Source organism: Monodelphis domestica, chromosome 8 (genome assembly GCF_027887165.1).
Source record: "Monodelphis domestica isolate mMonDom1 chromosome 8, mMonDom1.pri, whole genome shotgun sequence".
NCBI classification, from domain to species: Eukaryota; Metazoa; Chordata; class Mammalia; order Didelphimorphia; family Didelphidae; genus Monodelphis; species Monodelphis domestica.
This window is the reverse complement of record NC_077234.1, coordinates 4,583,712-4,607,278: the sequence shown is the minus strand read 5'-3', so window position 1 is coordinate 4,607,278 and position 23,567 is coordinate 4,583,712. Positions and strand designations below refer to the sequence as shown.

Below are 23,567 nucleotides of genomic sequence, written 5' to 3'. Positions count from 1 at the left end.
GGAGTCTGGCAAAGGAGAAGATGTGGGAGGAGCTCAGAGTGAAATAAGTGCGCAGAGATGTATGTTTCTAACAAAAGTTTGCTGTTATAGACAGGCAGATACCTCTGTCTGCCTCCCTCCCTCCGTCCGGCTCTCCAGGATGACCAGGGCTCAAATTTGGCCTGATTCTTGTTCGCTGGGCCCCCAGGCGAGCACCTTTGCCTCTATCAGCCTCCGCTGTCTCATCTTCAAAGTGGGGGCGACGAGAATGGCACCCACCACCAGAGCTAAGTGTTTGGCAAAAGTCCAGATAAATGTTTTTTATTACCGAAGGTACCGCCTGTCCCAGGACCATGTGGGACAAACACGGGTGTAGCCTCTCAGGGCGCCAAAACCAACACGTGCTCACTGTTCTGGACCCAAAAAGCCCGGCACTGGCAGCTCGGGATGAAATGCAGACACACCGTCGGGGAGCCTGTGTGTTGGGCCCTTGAGAAAAGCAAACATGCTGCTAGTCACCGCTGGGCTTGGCCGCCGCCATCATGGGGAAACGGAATTTAAAACACGTAAAATGTTCCAAGCTCTCATTCATTAGCCCCAACAGTGGAGTCCAAGAGTCCTTCCCCACCACTGTCTTTGGAGAGCAGCTGGGAACCAGCCCCCCAAGAGGGCTTTCTTTGGATGCCGGGACCCAGCTCTGGGCTCCCCCCGCTCCGCCTTTGCCTGCTCCGCGGTCACCTCAGGGCTGGCCCGAAGCTCCGGACAGGGGTCAAGGGTGCTGGGGCCCTGACGGCGACCGCAGAACCAGAAACTCCAGGCTCTCCCTCCCCACCCCCAATCTCATGCCCTTCCATTGGGGCAACTGCCCGCCTGCGAGGCTGCCTGGCACAGTCTTCCTTGTGCCCTGCTCAGTCACACGTCCAGGGGGAAATGGGGGGTTGTAGAGAAAGGAGCTCCGGGCAGCCACACGGGGTCTAACGCTGCCTTTGTGGCGGGGGGCAGACTGGCCTCCCCTGATCTCCATCATGGCAGTGCTGCCATCGGCTGCCCCCAGGCTCCCGAGGGAGGATGACCCGATGAGAGAATGGGGGTCTCGGGCTTTCTGAGGAGCAAAAAGCATCAGAGAGAGCCCAGGCGCATCCCTGAGCTTCCGTAGGGGGCCTGAGCGAGCGGCACACCGCCATGCCCCCCTCACCGCCTCCCTGAGCCGGGCCCCTGCGCCCAAGTGTGCAGGCAGAGCCGGGAGGCGAGCCTCTATCCACGGGGCTCCAGAGGACCCCAGGCCGGCGGGTCCAAACCCTGCCCTCGTCCAGCCGTGGTCTGGGTCGTTAAGGCTGCCCACGGGTTCCCGGGCCGGACGGCAGGAGGCTCCTCCTGTTTGCTTCCTCAGTGGTCAGCCCGGGGAAGGTCCAGGGAGCCCCAGGAGCTCCAGCCACCTCAAGTCCGTGGGCTGACGCCTTCTGGCCTTCCAAGGCCTCTGAGGACTCCTGCACAGAGAAGCCGGGCCCTGGGGAACGACGCATCGGACGCCGGAGCGGGAAGGGAGTTCCAGAGCCCGGATGGGCCCCGGCTGGGGGTCCCAAAGGAAGGAGGTGCCAAGACGACGGGCTCCGAACGCCTTCTGTGCTGTGTCCCCCCATGGCAAGAAGCCCCTCTGGGTGCCCCCCCTGCAGTCTCAGCTGCCCTCCAGGTGCCTCGCGGGGTCCCCAGGATGTCCCAGAGGATCCCGGCAGCTCCCCAAGGGCGGCAACTCATACTTGGAGCTGCCGTCCTTCCGTAGGTGCTCGAGCCTGGGGAGGGCCTTTGGGAGCCCCCTGCAGGCTCCACGGCCCGACGCCTGGACTCAGCGACAGTCCTCGGCTAGAGGCTCCCATGGGCTCGGCGCCCTCCCCTCTGGGGCACCCGGCCAGCCCCAGCGAGAAGGGAAGAGCTGGCGGGCCTGTACCACAGAGGCAGGGCTCGCCGTCCCCGGAGCTGCCGACTGAGCCCGGCTGCCCGCCCCTCCCTTTGACAGGGCAAACAGGGAGGACGTCCAGGCAGGCCCTCAGGACGCCCTTCTCTGGATTCTGCCTCCCTCGCTGACCCCCCTTCACCCCTGGACCATTGGGGGCTCCCCCAGATCTCGGAGGCCCCCGAATTCCCAAATGGTAGCCAAGGCAGGAGCCCTGGTTCTCTTGGGGACCAGCATGGGCTGGGGGGAGCAGCCTTGCCGGCCTGAGGCAGTTGCTGGACGCTTCAGCTCCAGGGAGCTCCGAGCGTGAGCACGGCCGAGGTCCGGTTTGTGCCTTTCTGCCCACATGAAGAAGGCAGAGGGCTGGGCCTCAAGCCACAAGCAGGCATTTTCTCTCATCCTCATGCCAAGGTCTGCCCATGTCCCCTTCCCCCTCCCCATTCCGATCCGCAGCCAGCCAAAGCCAGTCCTTCCCCGCCAACATGCTCCGAAGAGGCGGATGACAACCTCCCCTCCCTCTGGGCCGCCTCTTCCTGTAAGCAAGGGGGCGGTGCCAGGCTGAGGCGGTGCCAGGCTGGGGGCACCAGGCTGAGGCGGTGCCAGGCTGGGGGGCACCAGGCTGGGGGCACCACGCTGAGGCGGTGCCAGGCTGAGGTGGTTCCAGGCTGGGGGCACCAGGCCGGTGGGCACCAGTCTGAGGTAGTGCCAGGCTAGAGGGCACCAGGCTGAGCTGGCATCTCTCTGGGGGGGTTGGGAGGGGGGCTCAGCCGTTCCTTCTTCCATGACACACTCCCTGCCCATCTATGGTGAGTGCCCGCCCGAGGCCCTGCCAATCCGGAGAACAATTGTGTGCCACTGTCTCGCCCCTCTCCAGACCCCCCAATCTGGATGCTCTGGGAGCCCCCCCCCTTAGAATGGAAGCGGCTTTGGCAGTCCGTTTCCTCATCTGTAAAATAGAGCCACCCTGGTGATGGGTGCGAGAACAAAGAGAGAAGCACGTGGAGGACCTCAGAGAGCAAGGCTGAGCCTTGTCCAAGGAGCCAGGGAACGGGCTGGAGCTGAACAGCCCTGGGTGGGGGACCCTGATAGGCATCTCCCCACAGCTCTGTAAAGGTTCCCCTTGTGGGGTGTGGGGGGGGAGTAGCCGTGACCCTGAGGTGGGGGTGCTGCCCCCCAAGATTTCCCAGTGGGGAGGAGCCCCTGTTGTGGAAAGGCCTCGGGCCATTCACTTAGTCCTCCCAGAGTCCCTCCTGTAATCCTGATCTGACAGATGAGAAAGCAAGCAGGGGGTATTAGGGGGAATGCCCAGGAAGGGGCAGAGGGAGGACTTGAATGCAGGACTCGCCCCAACCCCATGCACCATCTCTCTCTCATGCTGGCCTGTAGGTGACAGTGTTTCCCCACAGTGCCACCCTCCTGTGCATGAAGCGGAGATTCTGCCTTAAACACTGCATATCCTCCTTCCGTTTGACAGGATTCTTGGGGGCCCCCCATTTCTGGCCAATTTTACCTGGAGAAGCTGGAGGGGGAGTGGCAGGGGAGAGAGAGCCTGGAGACCAGAGGTCCTGGGTTCAAATATGATCTCAGACCGTGCCCGGCTGCGTGACCCTGGGCAAGTCAGAACCCCCTGGCCAGCCCTCTGCGCTCTCCATCTTCAGCCCGAAGGGGAGGCTCTGGGAAGGCCCCGCTAGGGAAGGAGCGAGGAGGCACAGACGCACCCACAGCATCCCCCACACATAGGAAGAGAGCCCGGCCTTTGCACTGCTCCCCTCAGATAAGATAAGATGATTATCAGGTTTGTTCTTGTTATCCATAGCTGTTATTGGTCACATCGGAACAAATACTGTTATCTCTTATTGCTTGTTATCCTCTTGGATGACTTTTCTTACCTCACCAAAAACACTCTCAGGATCGCCCACATTTATTTCCCCAAAGTCCAGACTCGCCAAAATCTTTCAGGTCTATCTGGCCTTCGCACAGTGCCAGTCTGCAGCAGGAGCTCGTGGCCGGGTGGCCCTGCACCATCCCCCTCTGTGGGCTCCTCCAGCGCCGTCCGTCCGTGCAGAATCCCTGTTCTGAGTCTCTCCCATGACGGCGGGAGGCGGCTGCTGGCAGAAGGCCGGGGTTCGAGGCTCGGCAAGGCGAGGTTCTCTCACCCACATACAGAGCTGATGGCCTGAGAAGAGCCTGGGCCCCTGAGCAAGACCTCTGGGCCTGGACCAGTTGAGGAGATGAGAGCCCAGAGGATGGGCGGGAGGCTCCCATTGGGACTGCAGTGCCAGTGGAAGGAGGAGCCCTGACATAGCCGGGTACCCAGTGGTTTCTTACCAGGTCTTTTCCAGAAGGATAAGAACTGCCCAGGATTGTGCCCCAGGCGCTGCATGGCTCAGAAGGGGGCCTTGAGGGGGCACACTCGCCCTCCAGGCTTGGCTCTCCGCTAGGGCTCATTCGCCCCTTTCCTGCAAAGGGTGACTAGTTTCAAGGCTAAACAAAGTAAAAGGCAGGACAGGTAACACCACTGGCTGGGGGGAACAGAGAGACCCAAATGTCAGTCAGGGGACTACAGAACCTCCTGGCTCTCCAAGCACTGTGCCCTGCTCTGTCCTGGGCCATGCTGCCCCACACCCTGGACCCAGAGAGCCTCTTCTCAGAATCCGCTTCAGGAGAGATGAACACTGAGGCACCGAGGCATCACCAAAAAAAAGACGAGTCCCCTAGGGAGAAGGGGAACAGCCACAACTTCTCTGATCTCTGCAAGTCTGAGGGGGAAAGGGCGGACGATTCCTTCCAAGCACCAGTCAGCATGCACTTCCCTCCAATTGTGCTCCTCCCCTGGCACCCCCTTTACCCAAAGACAAGCCCGTGGTCCTGACTACATCCGGGCACTCACACTCATTGTTGTGGTACTGTCTCCAACTCTGAGAGAGGCCCAATTTGCTTTCAGCTGTACCCTCTAGAGCGGCCTTGTTGAGGCAACACCAAAGCCATTTAAATCATCCACCACAAAAATGCTTCAGCTCAGCACAATTCCCATCACCAGAGCAATTACTAAGTGCGACCAAGATTGTGAAGCCTAACAGACAAGGCCAGTCTGGGAGAGGGCAAAGGCCTACAAAGCCAACTGGTTTTATGCTGGAAAACAAGTAAGAAACAGGAAGTCCGGATCATGCAGATCCTCTAGAGACAACTGAAAGTCTGAGCACTCTGGAAAGGCAGGATGAAAAGGACTCTCATTGAGGGACTAGCCAGCGGGGGTAGATGGAGTCGCCTGGATGCCAGCTCCGAGCTGCTATAGGAAAGGACCAGAGTAGGGGCACAGAGAGAGGACCACGAGGCTGCAGAAATCTTTGGGACGATGCTCTAAGGAAAAGCCCCTGCTGTCCTGCCCCAGTTAGGATGAAGAACAGCTCTCCTCAGCTCATAAATCACTCCCCGAGTTCCTGCCACACATCTCACATATTCTAATGGGGGCAGTAGGTGCTTGGTAAACCCCTTCATATTATTTCTAAGGCAACTGAAGCCAAGAAAACAGAATTCCACATTTCTTTGCTCTCATCTATGGCTGTATCTCCTATAAGGGGCTCTCCAGAAACAGAGAATACCATCTCCTGGGAGAAATCAGTCAACTGATAAGCCTCTACTAAGCACCCGCTGTGTGCTATGGGTCCCAATGATTGGCACTGGGGGCACAAAGAAAGCAGGGAAAAGTTGAGGCATCGCCCATGAGAAGTTAACATTCCCTAGTGAGGGAGCCAACATGAACCAGAGAGTAATTCTACAGGCACAGGCAGGAAGTGCCAAGGGTGTCAGAAAGAGGGGCAGGTGAAGGCTCCTGGGGAGGGGCAGGGCATGCCCAGACCTTCAAAACAGGGAAGACTGTGGAATTATGGGTGGCTGACCTGATGAGGAGCTCAGAGCCCATCAAGTTCTGCTTGTCCTTTGACAGATGAGGAAATGAAGTCCAGAAGAGTTCATGGCTTGCTCTTGGCCATGGAGCTGATGGCCACGAAGGACCAGCACCAGGCTTTAGTCTGCCACTCTACAACGGTCCCAGGGGAGACCCTGGTCAATCCTTGAACACAGAAGGGGCTGAATGACCCTAAAGCATTTGTGACACAGGCCTCGCTTCACCACCCTGGCGAGGGTCGATGAGTCCTGGGATGGCTTCAGCGTCTTGGCAGCCGATGACCTTTGGACATGCAGACTGGCTGAGTGAGCAGTGCCACAGATGGCATCCGACTGAGTGAATCCAGCCCAGAGATCCCAGGGTGCCCAGGTCTGGGTCCTGCCTCCTGGACTCCCCCAACCCCAATTCTCCAATAGAGAACAGAGTCTGTGGGAGCAGGGCCAGAAGGACCTCTGCCAGGGAAGAAGACCAAGAAACTTCAGTGCTGCCCTGGGAGGGTCCTCAGTGCTGGGCCTGGCCAGCAAGGACATCTCCAGGAAGGAGGTGGGTCACCAGTTCCCGGAAGGACAAGGTCAGGGAATACTGATGGTCATCGTCTAGGGGAGCTGGCAGTCTGCTGCTCAGCCTCAGAGGAAACAGAGAGAAATCAAGGCCACACGGCGTGTCCCCAAAAGCCAAAATGGGCTCCGGGTGGAACGTCTGCGAATGGAGTCTCTGCCCCATGCCAGGCAGTCTGGTGGCGGCCAGCCCCAGGCAGTCCTGAAGAAAGAAGCCAGCCCCACAGTGCTGGGTGCGAGGCAGGCCCGTCTCTCCCTCTCCATGGTGACCTTCGGATCTCCACATTCTGAGCTCAGCCCTAGACTCTGGGCACGCGTGGGAAAAAGGCCTTTGTGACACGGGCCGCTCTGGGAGCAAACGGGGCCGGCTCTGACGAGGCTGACCCTGAGAGAGTCCCGAGAGCAGAGCAGCGGCTTCCGGACGTCCCTCACACATACAGAGAGCAGGAGGGGGCCTGGCCGGGGCCTGGCTGGGGCCTGGCCGCCGGAGCTCCTCCGCATGCTGCGTCACCTGGGACGGATCGCACGTTCTGTGTATGTTGGTGTAAAAATCTGTGAAAGGAGGGCTGGAAGCGCCTCCTGGGCCCCTCCTGGCCCTGCTCGTCCCTCCGTCTGAGGAGGCCCGGAGGGGGCCGGGGTTGGGGGCTCGTTTTTTGTCTCCCTCCAAAGCCCAGATACCTGGGGATCCGTCAGCGTCGTCGCCCCCTTCGCTCCTCCCCCTGCACCCCCAGGGGTCCCCGGACATCGAAGGCCATCATCAGCACCGGGGAAGAAACAGAAGAGTCCGAAGAGCACCGAATGGCTGTCCACAGAAATGGGGCGTCGTGAGCAGCAGAGACAGGGGAGCGCCCCACTGTGGGAGGGGCCGAGAGGGCTAAGAGGGGGCCCAGGGTCTGCCCCCCCCCAGCAGGGAGACAGAAGCGCCCGGAGGCTGGGGGGGCGTCCAGAGCCCTCCTTCGCCAGCTTCCACGTCCCGCAGCCGCTCACTGTCCAGATCCAGGCAGAGCTCGCAGGCCTTGCTGGGCTGAGCCGCGCTCTGCGCCCCGCATGCCGCCGGCCTCCCCTCGGCTCCGTGGGGCGGCCACACAACGGCTCCACTGGATGGGGCGCGTCGCCCGGGCCATCCTCCAGCAGGAGCTTCTGGCCTGAGGTCTGAGGACGGAGGGGGAGATCCACGAGGGCATCCCCGGCCACAGCACGAAGAGAAGCCGCCGGCCTTGTCTCCGGCTCCAGCCTTCAAGGGGGGAGGCAGGACGGGGTCCGGGGGGGCCGTGGGGGGCTGACGCAGCATCCTGGCCTCCAGACCCAGCCAGTGGGCAGAGCCCCGGCTTTGGCAGTTCCAATCCCGCCTCTGATCCTTACCCGCCGTGTGACCCTGGACAAGTCACTTAACCCCCGTTTGTCTCCGTTCTGGAGCCGGTCACAGAGTCAGGCAGGGCAGAGCCACAACCCTCCGGATCCCCGGACATCATTAATGTCCTCGGCGGGCGAGGGCGGTGTTCACCCCCAGGGGAGCCCAGGCCCAGCGTTGACTCTGATAAAATGGGGAAGGGACAGGAGACTCGGGAGGGCATCGCTCTCCCGGCGTGGAAGCTCCCGGTGGCAGGATTTGAACCCAAGACGGCCAGGACTCCTGACCCGCACCGGCCCTGCCCACAGTGCTCCAGGGACATCACCTGCCTGTGAGCTGATGCTTTCCGGGTCCAGGAGCTCCTGTCACTGTGCTAGAGATAAGAAAGCCCCAAACCAGGGCCGGACGCCGCTCCCAACCCCCAGAGCGGCTGTGGGGACACGTCTCCCTTCATCTGTCCCGTGGGACCCCCCGAGACAGGCAGCCGAGGAGGGCTGAGCCCAGGGGGGCGTCCCCGAGGCTCCCTCCCCCAAGTGTGGGGCCTCAGAGGGCCTCATCCCAGCCTCTCCCTCTGTCGCTGGGAGCAGGAGGCCGCGAGGGCCCCCCGAATCCCTGCCGAGGGCGGCTCCCCAGGAAGCAGCCTCCAACATGGCGGCCTGACCCTGGGGGCCTGGAGGGGCTCCCCGGCTTGGCAGGAAGGAGGGAGGCAGGACGGGCCACCGCCTGGGCCCGGAGGACACGGCACGAGGGAAGGACGGCCAGTCCGAGCTCCGGGACAGAAGGGAGCACAGACAGCGCCGGTCCTGGGTGCGACGGGACACTGGTACTAAGGGACAGCAAGTGTCAGACAATGAGAGCCTCAAGAGGGCTGGGGCTATGGTGGGGGGGGCTGGACTGTCTGAGGGGGGGCTTGGCTGTCTGAGGGGGCTGGACTGTTGGGGGGGGTCTGGGCTATCTGGGGGGGCACCTCTTTGTGCTCCACAAGGGCGTCATGAATCCAGTGGGGCATTGGAGGGAGGCTGGCTGAGGAGTGGGGCCGGGCCCCAGCACGGCATAGCACCCCAAGGCCCCACAGAGGAGCAGGACGGACTGAGGGACAGAGGGACAGAGAGACTGAGGGATGGACAGAGGGATGGAGGGTCAGAAGGATGGACAGACAGAGGGACAGAGAGACTGAGGGATGGACAGAGGGATGGAGGGTCAGAGGGATGGACAGACAGAGGGACGGAGAGAGGGATGGAGGGTCAGAAGGATGGACAGACAGAGGGACAGAGAGACTGAGGGATGGACAGAGGGATGGAGGGTCAGAGGGATGGAGACACAGAGGGAAGGAGGGACCGGCTCAGTGATCTCCCTGGAGTTGACCAACATGCAACATGTGAAAAACAAGGGCGGAGGCAGGCCGAGCCCGGCTCTCACCAGTCCGGAGGCTGCCCCGACTCGGCTCTCTCTGGGGTCCCCCCATCCAGGCCTTCCCACCCCCCCTCAGAGCAGAGTCTGGAAGGCCACGAAGGAGCCGTTTAGGGTTGTGGCTAACAGGGTCAGCGCTGGCCGCCCTGCGTCCCTCCCTCCGGCCACACTCCTCTCCGGGCTGTCTGGAATCAGGGGCAGCCAGTGGGGCTCTCCAGAGAGGGTCTCCCCCGGCCCCCTTGGGCTTTCGAGGCGGTCAGTATTGGGGCTGCAGGTGGAGCCCCCCTGGCGGAGGCCATGGGGCAGGGAGGCAGATGTCCACCAGAGGCACACAAGGAGTGGGGGGGGGGAGGGGCAGGATGTGAGCCGGCCCTGACCTCAGCCAACCCCCCCTCCTCACAGGCCATGGGCAGCCCCACCCCCACCCCCACCCCACCCCCAGCCCCAGCCTGGCTAGAGGAGCCACTGGCCCTGGCTGGAGGGGCAGCTGCCCCTGGCCCTCCTGACAGCTTGGCCCCCGGGGAGGGTCCCGGCTCTGTCTGAAGGGCTCCAGGTTAGGGGAGCCTCCCTTTCTGGCCAGCTCCAATGATCGGCTCGTCCATCTGCCTCTTCTTGACATGGCGCCTCCTCTGTGCAGCCCTCTGGGGCTGCAGGTCTGGTTCTGGGGCGGAGCAGGACAAGATGAATCCTTCCACGGGGTTCTTCTGGGGGCTTCTCTGGTCCCTCCTCCGGCGCCCTCCCTTCCACCAAGCGAGGGATCCCCAACCCTGGATTACTGCAGCAACCAGGGCGGGACAGGGCGCACCCATTGTCCCTTATCGCTGGGAGGATTTGAACTCGGGCCGTCCTAGAGAACCCGGGAGTGACCGCTGCAAAGTGTTCTCCGGCTCCAGCGCCAGCAGGGAGGCAGCGCGGAAACGAGGCCAGACAGACGGTGGGAAGCGGAGTATCCCGAGCCAGCCTGGAGGGGGCGCTCTGCGGAGAACAAATACGCCGCCGAGCAGGAAACAGCGCAGGGCCAGGGCGCCAAGAGCTCGCGGAAGGGAAGGGCAGCCGGAAGCTCTGAGGGGACGCGGCGGGCGGGCGGCGGCGGCGGCAGGGAAGAGCCCCGACGCGGCACCCCCAGAGGCCGCGGCAGACACAAACCAACACGGTGTGGGAAAGGGGCGATCCGAGAGCGAGGCCTGGGGAGCGCCGGGGCGGCGGCTGGAGGCAAGTCGGAGCCGCCTGGGCGGCCAGAAGGCTGAAGTGACCCGCTCAGGGTCTCGCCTCCTCCTCGCCTCTTCCCGACAGCCAGCTCACCTTCAGGGATTCCTGAGAGCGACTCTCCCATTTCAGAGAGGAGCAAACGGAGGCCCAGAGGACTTAAGGAGGTCACAGAGTGGGTCCCAACAGTCGTGACTCCTGGACCCTGCATGTGCTTACCACGCTATGAGGCTGTCTGCACTCGCACTATGGATTTAAATGGGGCCCAGGGCCGGCCCCTCAGCCCCTCCCCCCTCTAGGACAATGACCTCTCCAAGGTCTCAGAGCCCTTGGCCAAGGCCAGTCTGACCACCAAAAACTGTCCCCCACCCAGGACTACCCCTCCCAGCGGCAGGCTGAGCTCTATGAAATGGCTGGATCCCTGGGAATTGGGGCCCAGCAGGTGGGCGGCAAAAACACCGTCATAAGTCCAAGGACCTGGGTTCAAATCTGGCCTCAGCCCCGACTTCCCTTTGCAGGATCTCTGATTCGCCTGCCAAATGGGGGCATCAGATTCCAGGGCTTCCACATTCCTTCCGGCCCAAATCAATGATCCTCCACACCTGGGACAATTCTGCCTGCCAAAAAATGGCTTTAAATTTAGAAAAAAGGGCAGGTAAGTGGCCTAAATGGTGCCAGTAGCGGCAGGGCTCCTGCTATTTGGCCATCCATTACACTCAGGAATCCGTCACTACTCCTCAGGGGCCTCCTTGTCTCGGGACAGGGTGGGGGACTTGGGGGTCAGGAAGGCTTCAGTTCGAATCCCGCCGCAGACACAGGGTTTTACCCATGGCTAACTGGCCAAATGGTCCATCTGTTCATCCATCTACTCTTTCACCCAGGCAAGAGCGGCCAGTGGGCAGATGGCGTCATCCAGCCCCTTGCGGTGCACATGAGAACGAACGTTCTCCCCTTCCTGGTCTGGGTGGCGAGTGGGTCCGGCCCACGCTGGTCGCCGCCTCTGCTGCTAATAAGCGGCTCACTGAGGATCATGGGGCAGAGTGAATGCTGGCCTCTCCAGGGCCCACGACACACAGTTCAGGAAGTCCCATCAACCCAACCAAAGCCAACTCTCCAGGGCAGACCAGGAGAGCCGGGAAGCCCTTGGACAAAGCGCGGCACCCTAAAGCTCACGATCTGGAACAGCAACGCCGCCAGCCCCTGGTGGGGGGCCCAGCTGCCGCCTCCCTTCCCTCTCCCCAAGCCCTGGCGGCTGCTGCCCGTCCCACGCCTGCAGCCTACGGGCAGCTGGATGAATTCCCTCCGAGGGACGAGGACAAGGAAGGCCGGAAATGGTCCGCGTTGGCCAGTCAGCTCCAGAGAGGAGGATGCTCCTTGGGCCGAAGGTTCCTCGATCCCAGGCCCAGAGGCAGCAGAAGCCCTCAAGCATCGCAGCCCCGGCTTCCGAGACGTAAATGTACACGGGGCAGGCAGAGACCTCAACGACTTGTCCAGTCTCACGCAGACTCAGCCGCTATTAAATCAAAATACGACCTGAGTGCAGTTCTTCCCTGCATCCCTGGGACCAGGCTCAGGCCATCCCCCCTTCTGTCCGACCCAAAGGACCCTGGAGCCCCGCCGGCTCCCCTGAGGCTGAAACCTCGATTTCGGTGTCTTCTAGAAGATGAATTTCCTGAAACCACAGAGAAGATCCCGAGAGACCTCGGATTAGCTAGAACGGAAAAGCTTTTGCACAAACAAAATCAATGCCGTTCCAATTAGGAGGGGAAAAGTTACCTTGGAAAGAAGAGAGCGGCAAGCTTTTCTGGTAAAGGTCTCGTCTCCAAGGGAGCTAGTCTCAGATAGGGGAGACTAAACCAAACAGAAAATAAAAAAGCCCCCGGCCATGATAAAGGCAAAAGACTCGACTAGGCCACTCCGAATCAAATAGAGGCCATCCTGTCACCACCAGAGGTTTTCAAACATTTCAAACCAAGAATAAGAAGAACCCAAATGAAAACAACTGGAAGGTTCCACCCCAAACCCCTGGGACTAGGGAAGAGAACAAAGGCAGGAGGCCTAACAAGGGCGGAGGGCGGCAGAGGACAGGCACCCGAATCCACGCTCACCCACCTGGGTGGATCCAACCATTGGAGGAAATAATGACACACCAATTAGCCGCGCAGCTCCGCATACCCTGCAACCTGTTGGGCACAGACTCCAGAGATTCAAGAATGGCGGCAAGGATCCGCATGCACAAAAGATTCACAAGAAAGTGAGGACCTGCCAACAACGAGGGGATGGGCGGCCAAATGAGAGTACCGATGGAATCTACCGTGAGACGGGACGGGCTCTAGAGAGACCTGCAAGTGCCTGAATTAACTCTGGGAGCAGGAGGGGAGCGGAACCAGGAGCGCGCGGTATGCTACGACGACAACCCGGCTTACGGGAGACTCTGAAAGACTTCCAGCCCAAGAGCTCTGCTCAATGCACCCATCAGCAGCACGTCGGGCAGTGGACGACGAAGCACGTGAGTCCATCTCTGGACCCAGAAGGGAGGCAGTCAGGGAGCAGAAGGACACCAATGTTTTCTGACAGGGACAACATGCAGATACGTTTGGCTTTGGGTCAGAGGGAGGCAGGAAGGCAAGTCGGCAGGAAATGGTTTACGGAGCACACGCCTTACCCTAGTGCCGCCTGTAATAGACACCCAAGGTTCCCATGGAATACCCTTCTGATCCTTGGTGCTTGTCAAGTTTGGAATTCTCAAAATAATAACAAAAGGGGGGAAACCCTTCACCTCACAAAGCACCAGGAGGTAGTGCTGGGACAGTCAAGGTGTTACTGGCCCTCAGGGCCCCCTTCCATCAACGCTCTCAGCAAGTCACTCCACTAAATTAGGCGGCGACCTCCGTCCATCTCTGCCACCTCGGACAGAAGCCACACACACAGCCCAGCTTTCATCACTGCCTCCGACTCTTTGGACACCCTCTGCCTGTATCCATCTGGCCCCACAGCTGGAGACCATCAAGGTCTTGGCTGAATTCAAGATGGAGTTCCGGCACGTCTTCCCTGTTCTCACTTCTAAAGGCCAGCAGGGGAAGGACACAGCGGCTCCTCTCTTAAGGATGAAATGATGGAGATAAGCAGAAAGTGCAAGAGCTCCCACCCACACCAGCAAGGTGGCCTGGAAGGAGGGAGCTGCCTGGATGATCTACCCTAGCTCAGACCAGAGTCACCACTTTCAACTTCCTGACTGGGAGACACCCAAACCATCCAGCCGGCTGAACAAATGACCAATGCCTGTCCCAGCCAACCCAGCATGAATTTGGCCCACTGTGGTGCTATGCGAGGCCCAGGAGATGAGTTGCAGGAAGAGAGGGAGGAGGGAAGAAGGAAAGAAAGAAGAAAAAGAAAAGAGGAAGAAAGAGAAAGAAAAGAGGAAGAAGAAAGAAAGAAAGAAAGAAAGAAAGAAAGAAAGAAAGAAAGAAAGAAAGAAAGAAAGAAAGAAAGAAAGAAAGAAAGAAAGAAAGAAAGAAAGAAAGAAAGAAAGAAAGAAAGAGAGAAAGACAGAAAGACAGAAAGAAAGACAGAAAAGAGAAAGAAAGAGAAAGAAGGAAAGAGAGAGAGAGAGAGAAAGAAAGAAAGAAAGAAAGAAAGAAAGAAAGAAAGAAAGAAAGAAAGAAAGAAAGAAAGAAAGAAAGAAAGAAAGAAAGAAAGAAAGAAAGAAAGAAAGAAAGAAAGAAAGAAAGAGAGAGAGAGAAAGAAAGAGAAAAAGAAGAGGGAGCAAAGGAAGAAGGGAGGGAGGGAGGGAGGAAGGGAGGAAGGAAGGAAGGGAGGAAGGAAGGAAAAAAGGAAGGAAGGAAGGAAGGAAGGAAGGAAGGGAGGGAGGGAGGGAGGGAGGGAGGGAGGAAGGAAGGAAGGAAGGAAGGAAGGAAGGGAGGGAGGGAGGAGACCTCTGGAACAAGTCCACTGCAGATCATGCAGAAGGGAAGGAGGGAGGGAAGTACTTAAAAGGGGCTACAGAAAAGATGTCCCAGCCCAAGGGCTCTCTAGGGAAGAGGAAGTAAGCATTTATGAAGCTCCTCCTGTGTGCCAGGCGTGGTGCCAGGTGTTGGGAGACCAAAGACAAGGAAAGAAGCATCGGCTGTTCCAGAGCAACTTGGGGGGGGGGGGGGTGAACCTCCGAGCTGCCACTTTATTGTGCCGAGGACAGACACAAAGTAGTGGAATATCAGGGGCGGGGGGGGGGGGGGGGGTGGGGAGTTGGGGGATGAGAGCCATGAATCTGCCAGAGTGACGCTGCCAGCCTTGGAGCACAGAACCCCAGCAGAGTCAGGAGGGTTTTGAGAAGGAGAATCGTACAGAACAGCTGAGGCTGTGATGGCCTTGGGGCTCATTCTGGCATCTCTCCATCCAGTCTCTCTACAGCATGGGCTTGGAGCTAAGAACCAGAACTGCCCAGATGCCCAGACACCCTCTCTGTCTGTCTTTGGCTGGCCGTACCTTCTGCCTAAACAGCTACACTCAAATGGAACACTGAGATACGGAGAGTCTCATAATTCAGACGAAGGACCTGTGTTCAGATTCTGCCACATGGCCTCAGATAAACCCCTTCCACTCTCCAGACCTATTTCCTGGAAAATGAGATGGAAAAGACGAGCCCGAGAGGACCTTGAATGCTCCTCCACAGTCATCCTCTGCCTGTGCTCCTGCTCTTGTCCAGGAGGCCAGCGCCAAGGGTGGGGCATCCACGCCGCATGCTGGGGCCGCCCATTTCAGGAGGATTCTGTGGTGCCCGAGTGCTCTCCTCACAAGGAGCCTGAAGCCACCATCCCCAAGACCATTTCACAGATCAAGAACCTGAGCCGGGCGTCCAGGATGGCTCCGACCCCCCATAGGCAGAGCATGTGGCATCCGATAAACAGCATCCAAATTCCCCGAGCCTGGAGAACCGCTGCAGCCTACCCAGGACACACACACACACACACACACACACACACACACACACACACACTCACTCTCTCTCACATAGACACAAAACACACACAGACAACACACAATCACACACAATCACACACACTCTCACAATCACACACTCAAACACACACTCTCACTCACAATCACACATACTAGGGGACAAATCAGTCATTGCCCAAGATTCTCACTGTCCTGCCTCTTTCCTCCTCTGGCCCAGCAGCTGGGGCCCCTGAAGGGGTACAGGGGGGTGACTCCCCTTTATCCTTTGTTCCCTCTGCTGGAATGTGGACAAAGTAAAAGATGTGAGGCAGCCCTTGGCAGTCCCCGGCACAAGTTGGCTGATGGATCCTGGGAGGGGTGGGCACCACCTCCCAGGTGCCCCCAGGAGTCAGGGAAAAGAGTGGACAGGAGGGGAGGTGCCGCCCCTCCGACTCCAGGCCACACGCCCAGGACAGTCCTTGGAACGGCCTCAAGCAGCCGAGGCCCTTCCTAGAAAGTCCTCTGAACGGGATCTGCCGAGCTCAGGCGAACCCACCGGAACACCCCAAGTTTTCCGCCGCCGCCGTAGACTTTGGACCCTCCCTTGGCTCAGGGCACAGATAAGTCCCCGGGACTGAGGCAGCGTCTTCCCTTCCCTGCCTGCCGCAGTGATGGTGGTCAGCCTTCCGGACAGCCCTGCCTCTGCCCAGCTGGCCTCTGACGGTTCCTGACTCGATCTGGACTAGCAAAGCTGATCAGAAGCCTCCAGCCTCAGCACCAGAGGCCCTTCCACATTCACAGAGACTCCGTCTCCGTGTCTGTCCAGCTCAGACTCCAAGACTACTCAGGAGATGTCGGGGAGGCTCTTCACTGAGTCTCGGCTTCCTCATGGAGGAGATAAAAGGAATCAGACGCTGACATGGGGGGGGGGGGACAAACATCTCTGAAGAGCAGCCCGAGGATGGCTTTCGGACCTCCCGGTGTGACCCAATCAGCTGGGCCTCGGCGGGTAGAACCAAACACTACACATGGGAGTTACATAGAGGCAGAAGGAAGCTCTAACATCGAGCGGGACAGAGTACAAGAGCTGCCCCCAGAGGAGGGGCTTCCCCCTCCAGAAAGGACTTCTGGCAGAGCTGGGGGACCCTGCTGGGGTGCTCTGGACAGGATTCCCCTTGGCTACGAATCAGATCCGATGCCGGGCTCCGACTCTCCTTGGTCACTGATGGGGCCCAAATCAGAAGCAGCTTTTCAGAACACGGTCCGGCACCCCGAGGCGAGGAGCGCATTGGCCTGGTCCCCTCCTCCCTTTAGAAATGGGAGCCTGAGGCCCAGAGGGACCACCCAGGCGGTGCAAGTGGAGGGAAGGTGGATGCCCAGAGAATATCACCCTTCAGGCAGCCACCAACACAACCATCCTGGAAAGTCCTCTCACAGACCCCAAAGGCAAAGGACAGGCAAAGCCCCAGGAAGATGAGGCCTCGGAACCTGGCAGCCTGGGGAGATCCTCCTTCCTCTGAAACCCCGCCTGCTACCCAGTTGGCCCTGCAGACCCCACAAGAAGCTCGGGGAAGCCTCAGAGCAACCTGGTCTGGAGGCTCTGGGCAGCGGCACAACAAACAGCCTCATTCCTGGGGTGGATTGGTGGGCAGAGCCAGGCCCAGGGACAGGGTCCTGGGTTCTAATCTGGCCTCAGACACTTCCTAACAGTGACCCCGGCCAAGTCCCTTCACCCCTATCCAGGACACAGTGATCTTCTGCCTCTGCACTGGTCTAAGGCTGACAGGAGGGTTTAAATAAGTAAGTGAGTTCCGGCCAGCATCATGGGGGGAGGGGGGGGTAGACACAGGAAAAATTCCCATTGTATGGATGGAATAGCTGAGGCTTCCTGTGCCTGGAAAGATGGCCCTCCAGACTTCCTTTGGAGGGCCCAATGCAAGAAGCCTCTCCTCCTCACTGCAGCCATCTCTGCCAGGAAGCCCACCGTGTTTGCTGCTCCTGGAGGCAGGCCTGCCCTGTGCTCCCATCTTCAGCTCAGCGCCCTGCACGCTCTGGCATGGGGGGAGGTAGGCTTTCCCGACTCCCCTCAAACCTCACTGACCTCTTGGCCGGCGAGGTGAGGAGGCTGGAGGAGCTCCCAATTCCCAGCCTTCCTCGTGGGCTCGCCATGCCCATTTTACAGAGAAGGAAACAGCCTCCGAGGCCCAGAGCCTGCCCAGCCCCCCAAGGGAGGCCATTCCAAAGGCCGAGGAACGACCAGCAGAGAGGATAAGGGCGGAGAATTCCAAAGGTCACCAACCACCAGGAGCCACCGTCAGCGGGCAGAGGGCCCCCCTCTACCCCTCCCCCCAAGCCCCCACATCTTGGCAGCACCCCCCTCCCCCCATCTCTGCCTCCTGGTTTCCCCTCACAAATCCCAACTCCAAGCCTGCCTCCTCCAGGAAGTCTCCCAAGCCCTGGATTCTGTGTCTTCCATCTGTTCTAATTTCCCATGAGCTCTTTAGCTCTTGCCTGCTGCCTCTCTGTGTGCCCAGAGCTCAGCGCTTAGCCAGCATCTATGGCCTCTCTGACCTGGGCACAGGGTGGGGGTAGGAACATGGGGGCCTGGAGGGGGCGGAGCTGTACGGGCTGGGTGGCAGCCCCCGACCCCAGCTATTTCAGGTAAAGCCACGGAAGAAACCAAGGAAGGACGGACAATCCAGGAAGAAGCCAGAGATCACCACAGGATTAGACATGATGCTACTGGGGGGAGGGGGCAGCCTGGTGGCTCCAGATGGAGAGCCAGAGGGGAGATCCTGGGTTCCAATCTGGCCTCAGACACCCCCTAGCTGGGTGGCCCTGGGCAAGTCACTTCACCTTCATGGTCTAGTCCTGACCACTCTTCAGGCCTTGGAACTAATTCACAGGATTGTTTCTAAAATAAAAGATAAGGGAGGAAAGAGGGAAGGAGGGAAGGAGCTAACAAACATTTCTTCCTAAGAGGGAGCTCTCCCCTTGGCCCAGTTCTGAACACTCCACTCGGTTTTACCCATTTTAGAAGAAATCGAATGACTCTGGAGTCACAGGGCCTGGATTCCAATCCTCCCTGTGCAGGGCTCCCACTGCTAAAGATGACCAGGCAGAAGCTCTGGAGCCAAGGCAGATCCCTCTAGCTCTGGGGCTATGGGACCCCATCAACTTAAGTTTGGGCCCACTGGAGGGGCCACAAGCACCCAATCAACACTTACTAAGCATCGACACTGTCCCGGGCAGCCCGAGGGTGCCCCCTCCACTAGGGGTCCTTCACAGAGGAAAAGGGAACATCCATCAGGCTAAAATGGACATCTGCCTGTGCAGAGGGAGCCAGGCCCCCAGCCCCAAGCTCTCACCTCGCCTGGCCCTCCCTGGCCAGGCTGAGTGCGAGGAAACAGCAGCTAACCACGGAGGGAGCTAATGCCTTGCTGGAGGCAGCCCTTCATGGACTATGCTGGGGCTTCACAGAAAAGGGAAGGACTCTGGGGCTTTCTGGGGGGCTCCAGCTCTGGGCAGGGGAAGGAGGGAGGGGATGGAGTCTGAGTCTCCAGGGAGGCTGCAGGAGAGCCACATCGGTGCCCCGGGGAGAGGCCCTTCCAGGCTGGAGGCTCTCAGGGTGACTGCTCGGTGCCTCTCCCCAGGGAGATGAAACAAAGCCATCCAAAGCCCCTAGACTGAGCCCCTCCCAGGCGGGGCCCTCACCTTCCAGGCAGAAAGAAGCCACAGGTTTCCTGGGACTAGACAAAAGCTTTTCACTCCTGAGAGTTAATAGAAGTGACAGCCCAGGAGGAACAAGGACAAGAGCAACAATCTCCTTCCCAAGCACAGGGCCAGGGCGGTGGGTGGGTGGGTAACGCTGGAGAGCTGCTGGAGAGCTGCAGGAGAAGAGCCCCGCCTCTCAGGGCAGACAGCCCCGGGGGAGAGGACTGGGTCTGCCCAAGGTCGCCCAGGTAGCTGGTGCACAGCTCAAAGTCCACCTGGGGCCAGGGCCGCCCCCAGGGGCTTCCTAAAAGCCTCGGCCTCCTACTGGACCCCTCCCAATAGATAAAGGTAGAGGGGGCGGCCAAGAGATCCCTTCATCAAAGGGTTTTTCTCCTGGCCAAGTAATTCCTATTGTGCTAGGCTGAGTCTGGGCGGAGAGAAGGGAGGGAAGGAAGAATGAAGGAAGGAAGGAAGGATCTCAGAGCCCAGCCACTGGAAGAAAAGGCTGAGGGCTGCTCCTGCTACTGCCACTGAGGGTGGTCGTCTGGGCGCCAAGCAGGCAGGCAGCCCCCTAGAGCGCTCTGAGCTTCCCACGAGAAACCAGGGCAGCGGATTTTTGCCAGGAAGCCCCAGAGTCAAGTTGTGCCCTTCCCTCCCATCTCTGCCTGCCCCGTCCCCTACTGCAGAATGACAGCAGCCACGCTCAGCACACAACGCACACCCCCGCCCAGAGTTGTAACGGGTGAGACACCCCCTTTCCCAGCCCACCCCCACCCGGACAATCCAAGCTGTTCTGGGCTGGAGGAGTGGAGTCCCAGCGTCCGGGCCACTGTGCCCCCGGCCTGGGGCCAGGCTCTGAGGCCATTCTTCAGGGCTGAGTCACCCTGTCCTCTCTGGCTGCTAACTTTCGGGCAAGCAGACACCCAGAGATCACCTTAGAGCGGAGCCTCAGTTTCCCCGTGGAGGGTTCTCATGCACACCTCCCCCCACCCCCGCACTGGCTATGTGGGTCCCAGAGGACCGCTAGGAGACGCTTTATCCGCATCTGTGCCCCAGGAGTCCACCAGCAACTGGTCTCCACGCAGCGCCCCAAGTCCCTTCGCTCCAGGCAGGCTGAGCCTCCAGCCCGGGGCCAGCAGCCGGCGATTCCAACCCACAGCAGTTGGCTCAAAGCCCAGCCCAGCCCCTTCTCTCCCGAAGGCCGGGAAGCTGGCCCTGGGGAGGGAGAGAGGGGTTCACCAAGTGGGGCTGGGGGTGGGGGGGCACGACCATCCAGACTGCGAGAGTGCCCTCCCCGCCGCGGGCGCCACAGGAGGGAGGGCAAGAGGGACAACTCGGGCTACGTGGTAGGTGGCTGGCCCAGGAAGGGGAGCGGCAGCCGGCCCACCAAGGCGGCCCCGTTTTCCCCTCCCGGCTCGCTCGCTCCGGAGTCTCGGGCTCGGCGGGCACACACACCCGCGCGCGCACACACACTGCACACACACACGCCCCCTCCCCGCTCCGTACCTACCTAGCATGGAGAAGATGAAGTCCTTGGCCGTGTGGATCTCCAGGGCCCTCTGGTCGTCGTACTCGCGCTGGTCGTGCCGGGTGAATTCCTGGATGAGTTTGTTCAGCTCCTCGATGCGGGCCCCCGAGCGGAAATCCAGCTCCGGGAAGGCGGGCTTGTGGCTGCCCGAGCCCGAGCTGGAGCCAGAGCCAGAGCCAGAGCCAGCCTTGTTGGCCACGGGAGCCGCCATCTTCACGCAAAATGCCCCGGAGCCTCCGCGCAAGGCGCTTCCCCGCCCCTGGCCCGGCCCCAGCCCCGGCCCCGACCCCGGCCCCGACCCCAGTCCCGGCCTCCGGCCGCTCCCTGGACGTGGTGCTGGCGGCGGCGGCGGCTCAGCCTCAGCCTCCCTCCTGCGCGCTCTGGACTGCCTGCTGGGGCCGAGCCGAGCTCCCCGCGGAGGCTGAGCCGAGGCGTGCGCGCCAGTGCAAGCTTGCAAGTGGGCGAGGGGCGCCCCGGCCCGGAGCCTGCCCGCGGGGATTCAGCCGCTCCCCGCCTCCCGGAGCCTTCAAGGCGGCTGCAGAGGCAGCGGCGGCGGGCGCGGGGTCCGGGCCCTGGCCTTGGCCGCGGGCCCCCTGTGCTCCTGCCCCGCTCCTGGGCCGGAAAAGTGCTGTGTGCAGCCGGCGAAATTCACCAACCCCGAAATCAACAAGCTGCTGCTGCTGCTGCTGCTGCTCCTGCTGCTCCTGCGACTGCTGCTACTGCCGCCGCCGCCGCCCGCCGCTGCTGCCGCTGGAGCTGCCGCGGCGGCTGGGGCGAGCCCGGAGCAGCCTCGGCGGCGGCGGCGGCGGCGGCACCATTTAAAGAGACAGCGCACCCAGCGGCTAGAGGGGGGAGGGAAGCCAGCAACTGGAGCTCCCCCGCCCTCCCGGCCTGCCAGAGCCCGCTCTTGGCATCTCAGTGACGGAGCCGAGTCGAGCTAAACCTCGGGCCGGGAGGACTAGCCCAAGGCCGCCTCTTTCCGGAGACGGGGGAGTCGTGAGGGGCTTCCTGCGCCCGGACTGCGAAGGCTGAAGCCACTGGACCGGCCTCGGTCCCTCGAAGGGCACAAGGAGCCCTGAGCCTTCTGCCTTTCTCCCCAGACCCCACCCCCTCCCCGTCTCCCGGACTTGCCTCTCCGCCAGTCCCCAGAGGAAGGAAGGGGGGGAGCAGGGGTGCTGCCCCAACAATGGTGCACGTGGGCACGACACTGGGCTGCTGGGGGGCTTTGAACCCCATCCCCACCTTAGGAGGGAGATTGGACCAGTTCCCATTTTACCGAGGAAGAAACTGAGCCCCGTCCACACACACAGACTCAAGCCAAGTGTATGGGTCGTAAAGAGAGGACTACACTGACAGCTCTGCCCTGGAACTAGAGCTGGGAGGAGCTACAATGTATTCCACACTGGCTCCAAGGGTTCAAATGTATCCTGGCGGGAGTCCCAGGCCGACTGACGACTGACTGACTGGGAGCTGCCCCAGCTCATCATCTACCCTCCCCTATCTGCCATGCCTCTGGCCCAGCGGGCCCTAAGGCGTCCGGAGGTAAATAGGGTCTGTGCCCCCAGGAGCTTGGGGGGGGGGGGGGAGGGGATGAGACCAGCCCACAGAGCCACGATTTAAAGCCGTGGCGATCCCGGGCCAGATTGTTAAACCGGCTTTGGAGCTGGGAGCGGCCCCAGAAGCCATTTGGATGCCCTCATTTTACAGAAGAGGAGACAGGCCTAGAGAGGAGAAGTGGTTTGTGTGAGGTCCAGCCCAGGTCTTCTTTCCACTAGGAGGCCACCTCCTGAAGAGAGGAGGAGGAGGAAGGGAGGAGGAGCCTTCAGGGCTTCGGGAAAGGTGGTCCCAGCCAGAAGAGGAATTCCAGAAGTTTTCCTGCAAGGGATCATGGTGGAGAGAGGCCAGGGCTTCCCAAAGGTGCAGGGTCCTGAGAGGCAAGCAAATGGGTGACAAAGCTGGGAAGGAAGGTTGGGCCAACTGGCTGGGGGAGGGAACCTCCCAAGATCAAATCTGTCTGCTTAAAAGGTGGCATGATTGGCCCAGGGAGCTGAAGACTCCTTTAATGATCACCCCCAACATAATTCAGGTTTAATGGGTGAAGGAGTTAAGAAAACTCCAGTTAATCTCTACTTTGTGGCACAGCTGCCCTGCCACAGGCAAATAGGAGGACTGAAGAAGATCAGGAAACCTCAGAGCACCCCTGACACCTCCCAGCAAAGGCCATCACCAAACCCATCCATTTGTCAGGATCTGTGGAGTCCTCCCCTGGTGTAGAACACTAGACTGCTCTGCCCTGGGCTGGGCTAAGGAGCGGGCCATAGAAGGATCCCAGAGGTCCCATAAGTATGCTAAGGAGAGGACTCCAGGTTCAAATCCAGCAGGTATCTTCTGATACCACCCACAGGAAAGGCATCAAGTCACTCTCTGAACCTCAAGTTCCTCATCTGTAGAGTAGGAATAATCTTTGTACCTATCTCAGGGTGGTTATGAAGAGCAGATGAGAATGTGTGAACTCAGAGAGCTTTGAAAACTCAAGTGCCAGTTACATAGAAGCATGGTAATGGTTCTGCTCCACCACCACTGCCACAACCCATCGAGACCATGGGCTGGTGGTAGCAACTCTCCAGGCTTGCCTGAAGAGAAGGATGGAATGCTAAATTTCAGACAAAAAGTCCAATTTCTCTCCCCCCCCCCCCCCCCATCAGGAGCTGTTCCCCATGGCTGCCATTCCCTCCTGTGCTCATAAGGCTCAGTTAGGCTCCTCTCTGCCTCTCAGAACCCTTTGCCTCCTTAAGGCTAGCTCTGAGGCCGCCAGTCCTTCACTGGTCCCTCTAGTCTAAAAAGGGTTTCCCCTCCTCAGATTATCTTGTATTTAATGGACCTGGTTAGCTCGCATATTAGTCTGCATTAGTAAAGGCAGCTTCCTCCTCTGGAAATTACATGGGTGAAATCACATGACCAGTCCCTACCTCTCTCCTTATACACTGTGTCATGTCAGCAGACAACTCCTGGAGGGCAGGCATTTT

General features: G+C 60.1%; 1 protein-coding gene across 1 annotated transcript in view; it reads right to left on the bottom strand.

Moving 5' to 3' along the window:
• The window catches only part of MB21D2 (Mab-21 domain containing 2), a 33,432-nt gene extending 12,116 nt beyond the window's left edge, over positions 1-21,316 (bottom strand). The window contains exon 1 of the mRNA XM_001368971.4: positions 20,524-21,316. Coding sequence (XP_001369008.1) covers positions 20,524-20,752 — 229 coding nt within the window. The 5' untranslated portion in view covers positions 20,753-21,316. The remainder of the gene's footprint in view (positions 1-20,523) is intronic.
• Between the last annotated feature and the right edge of the window lie 2,251 nt (positions 21,317-23,567).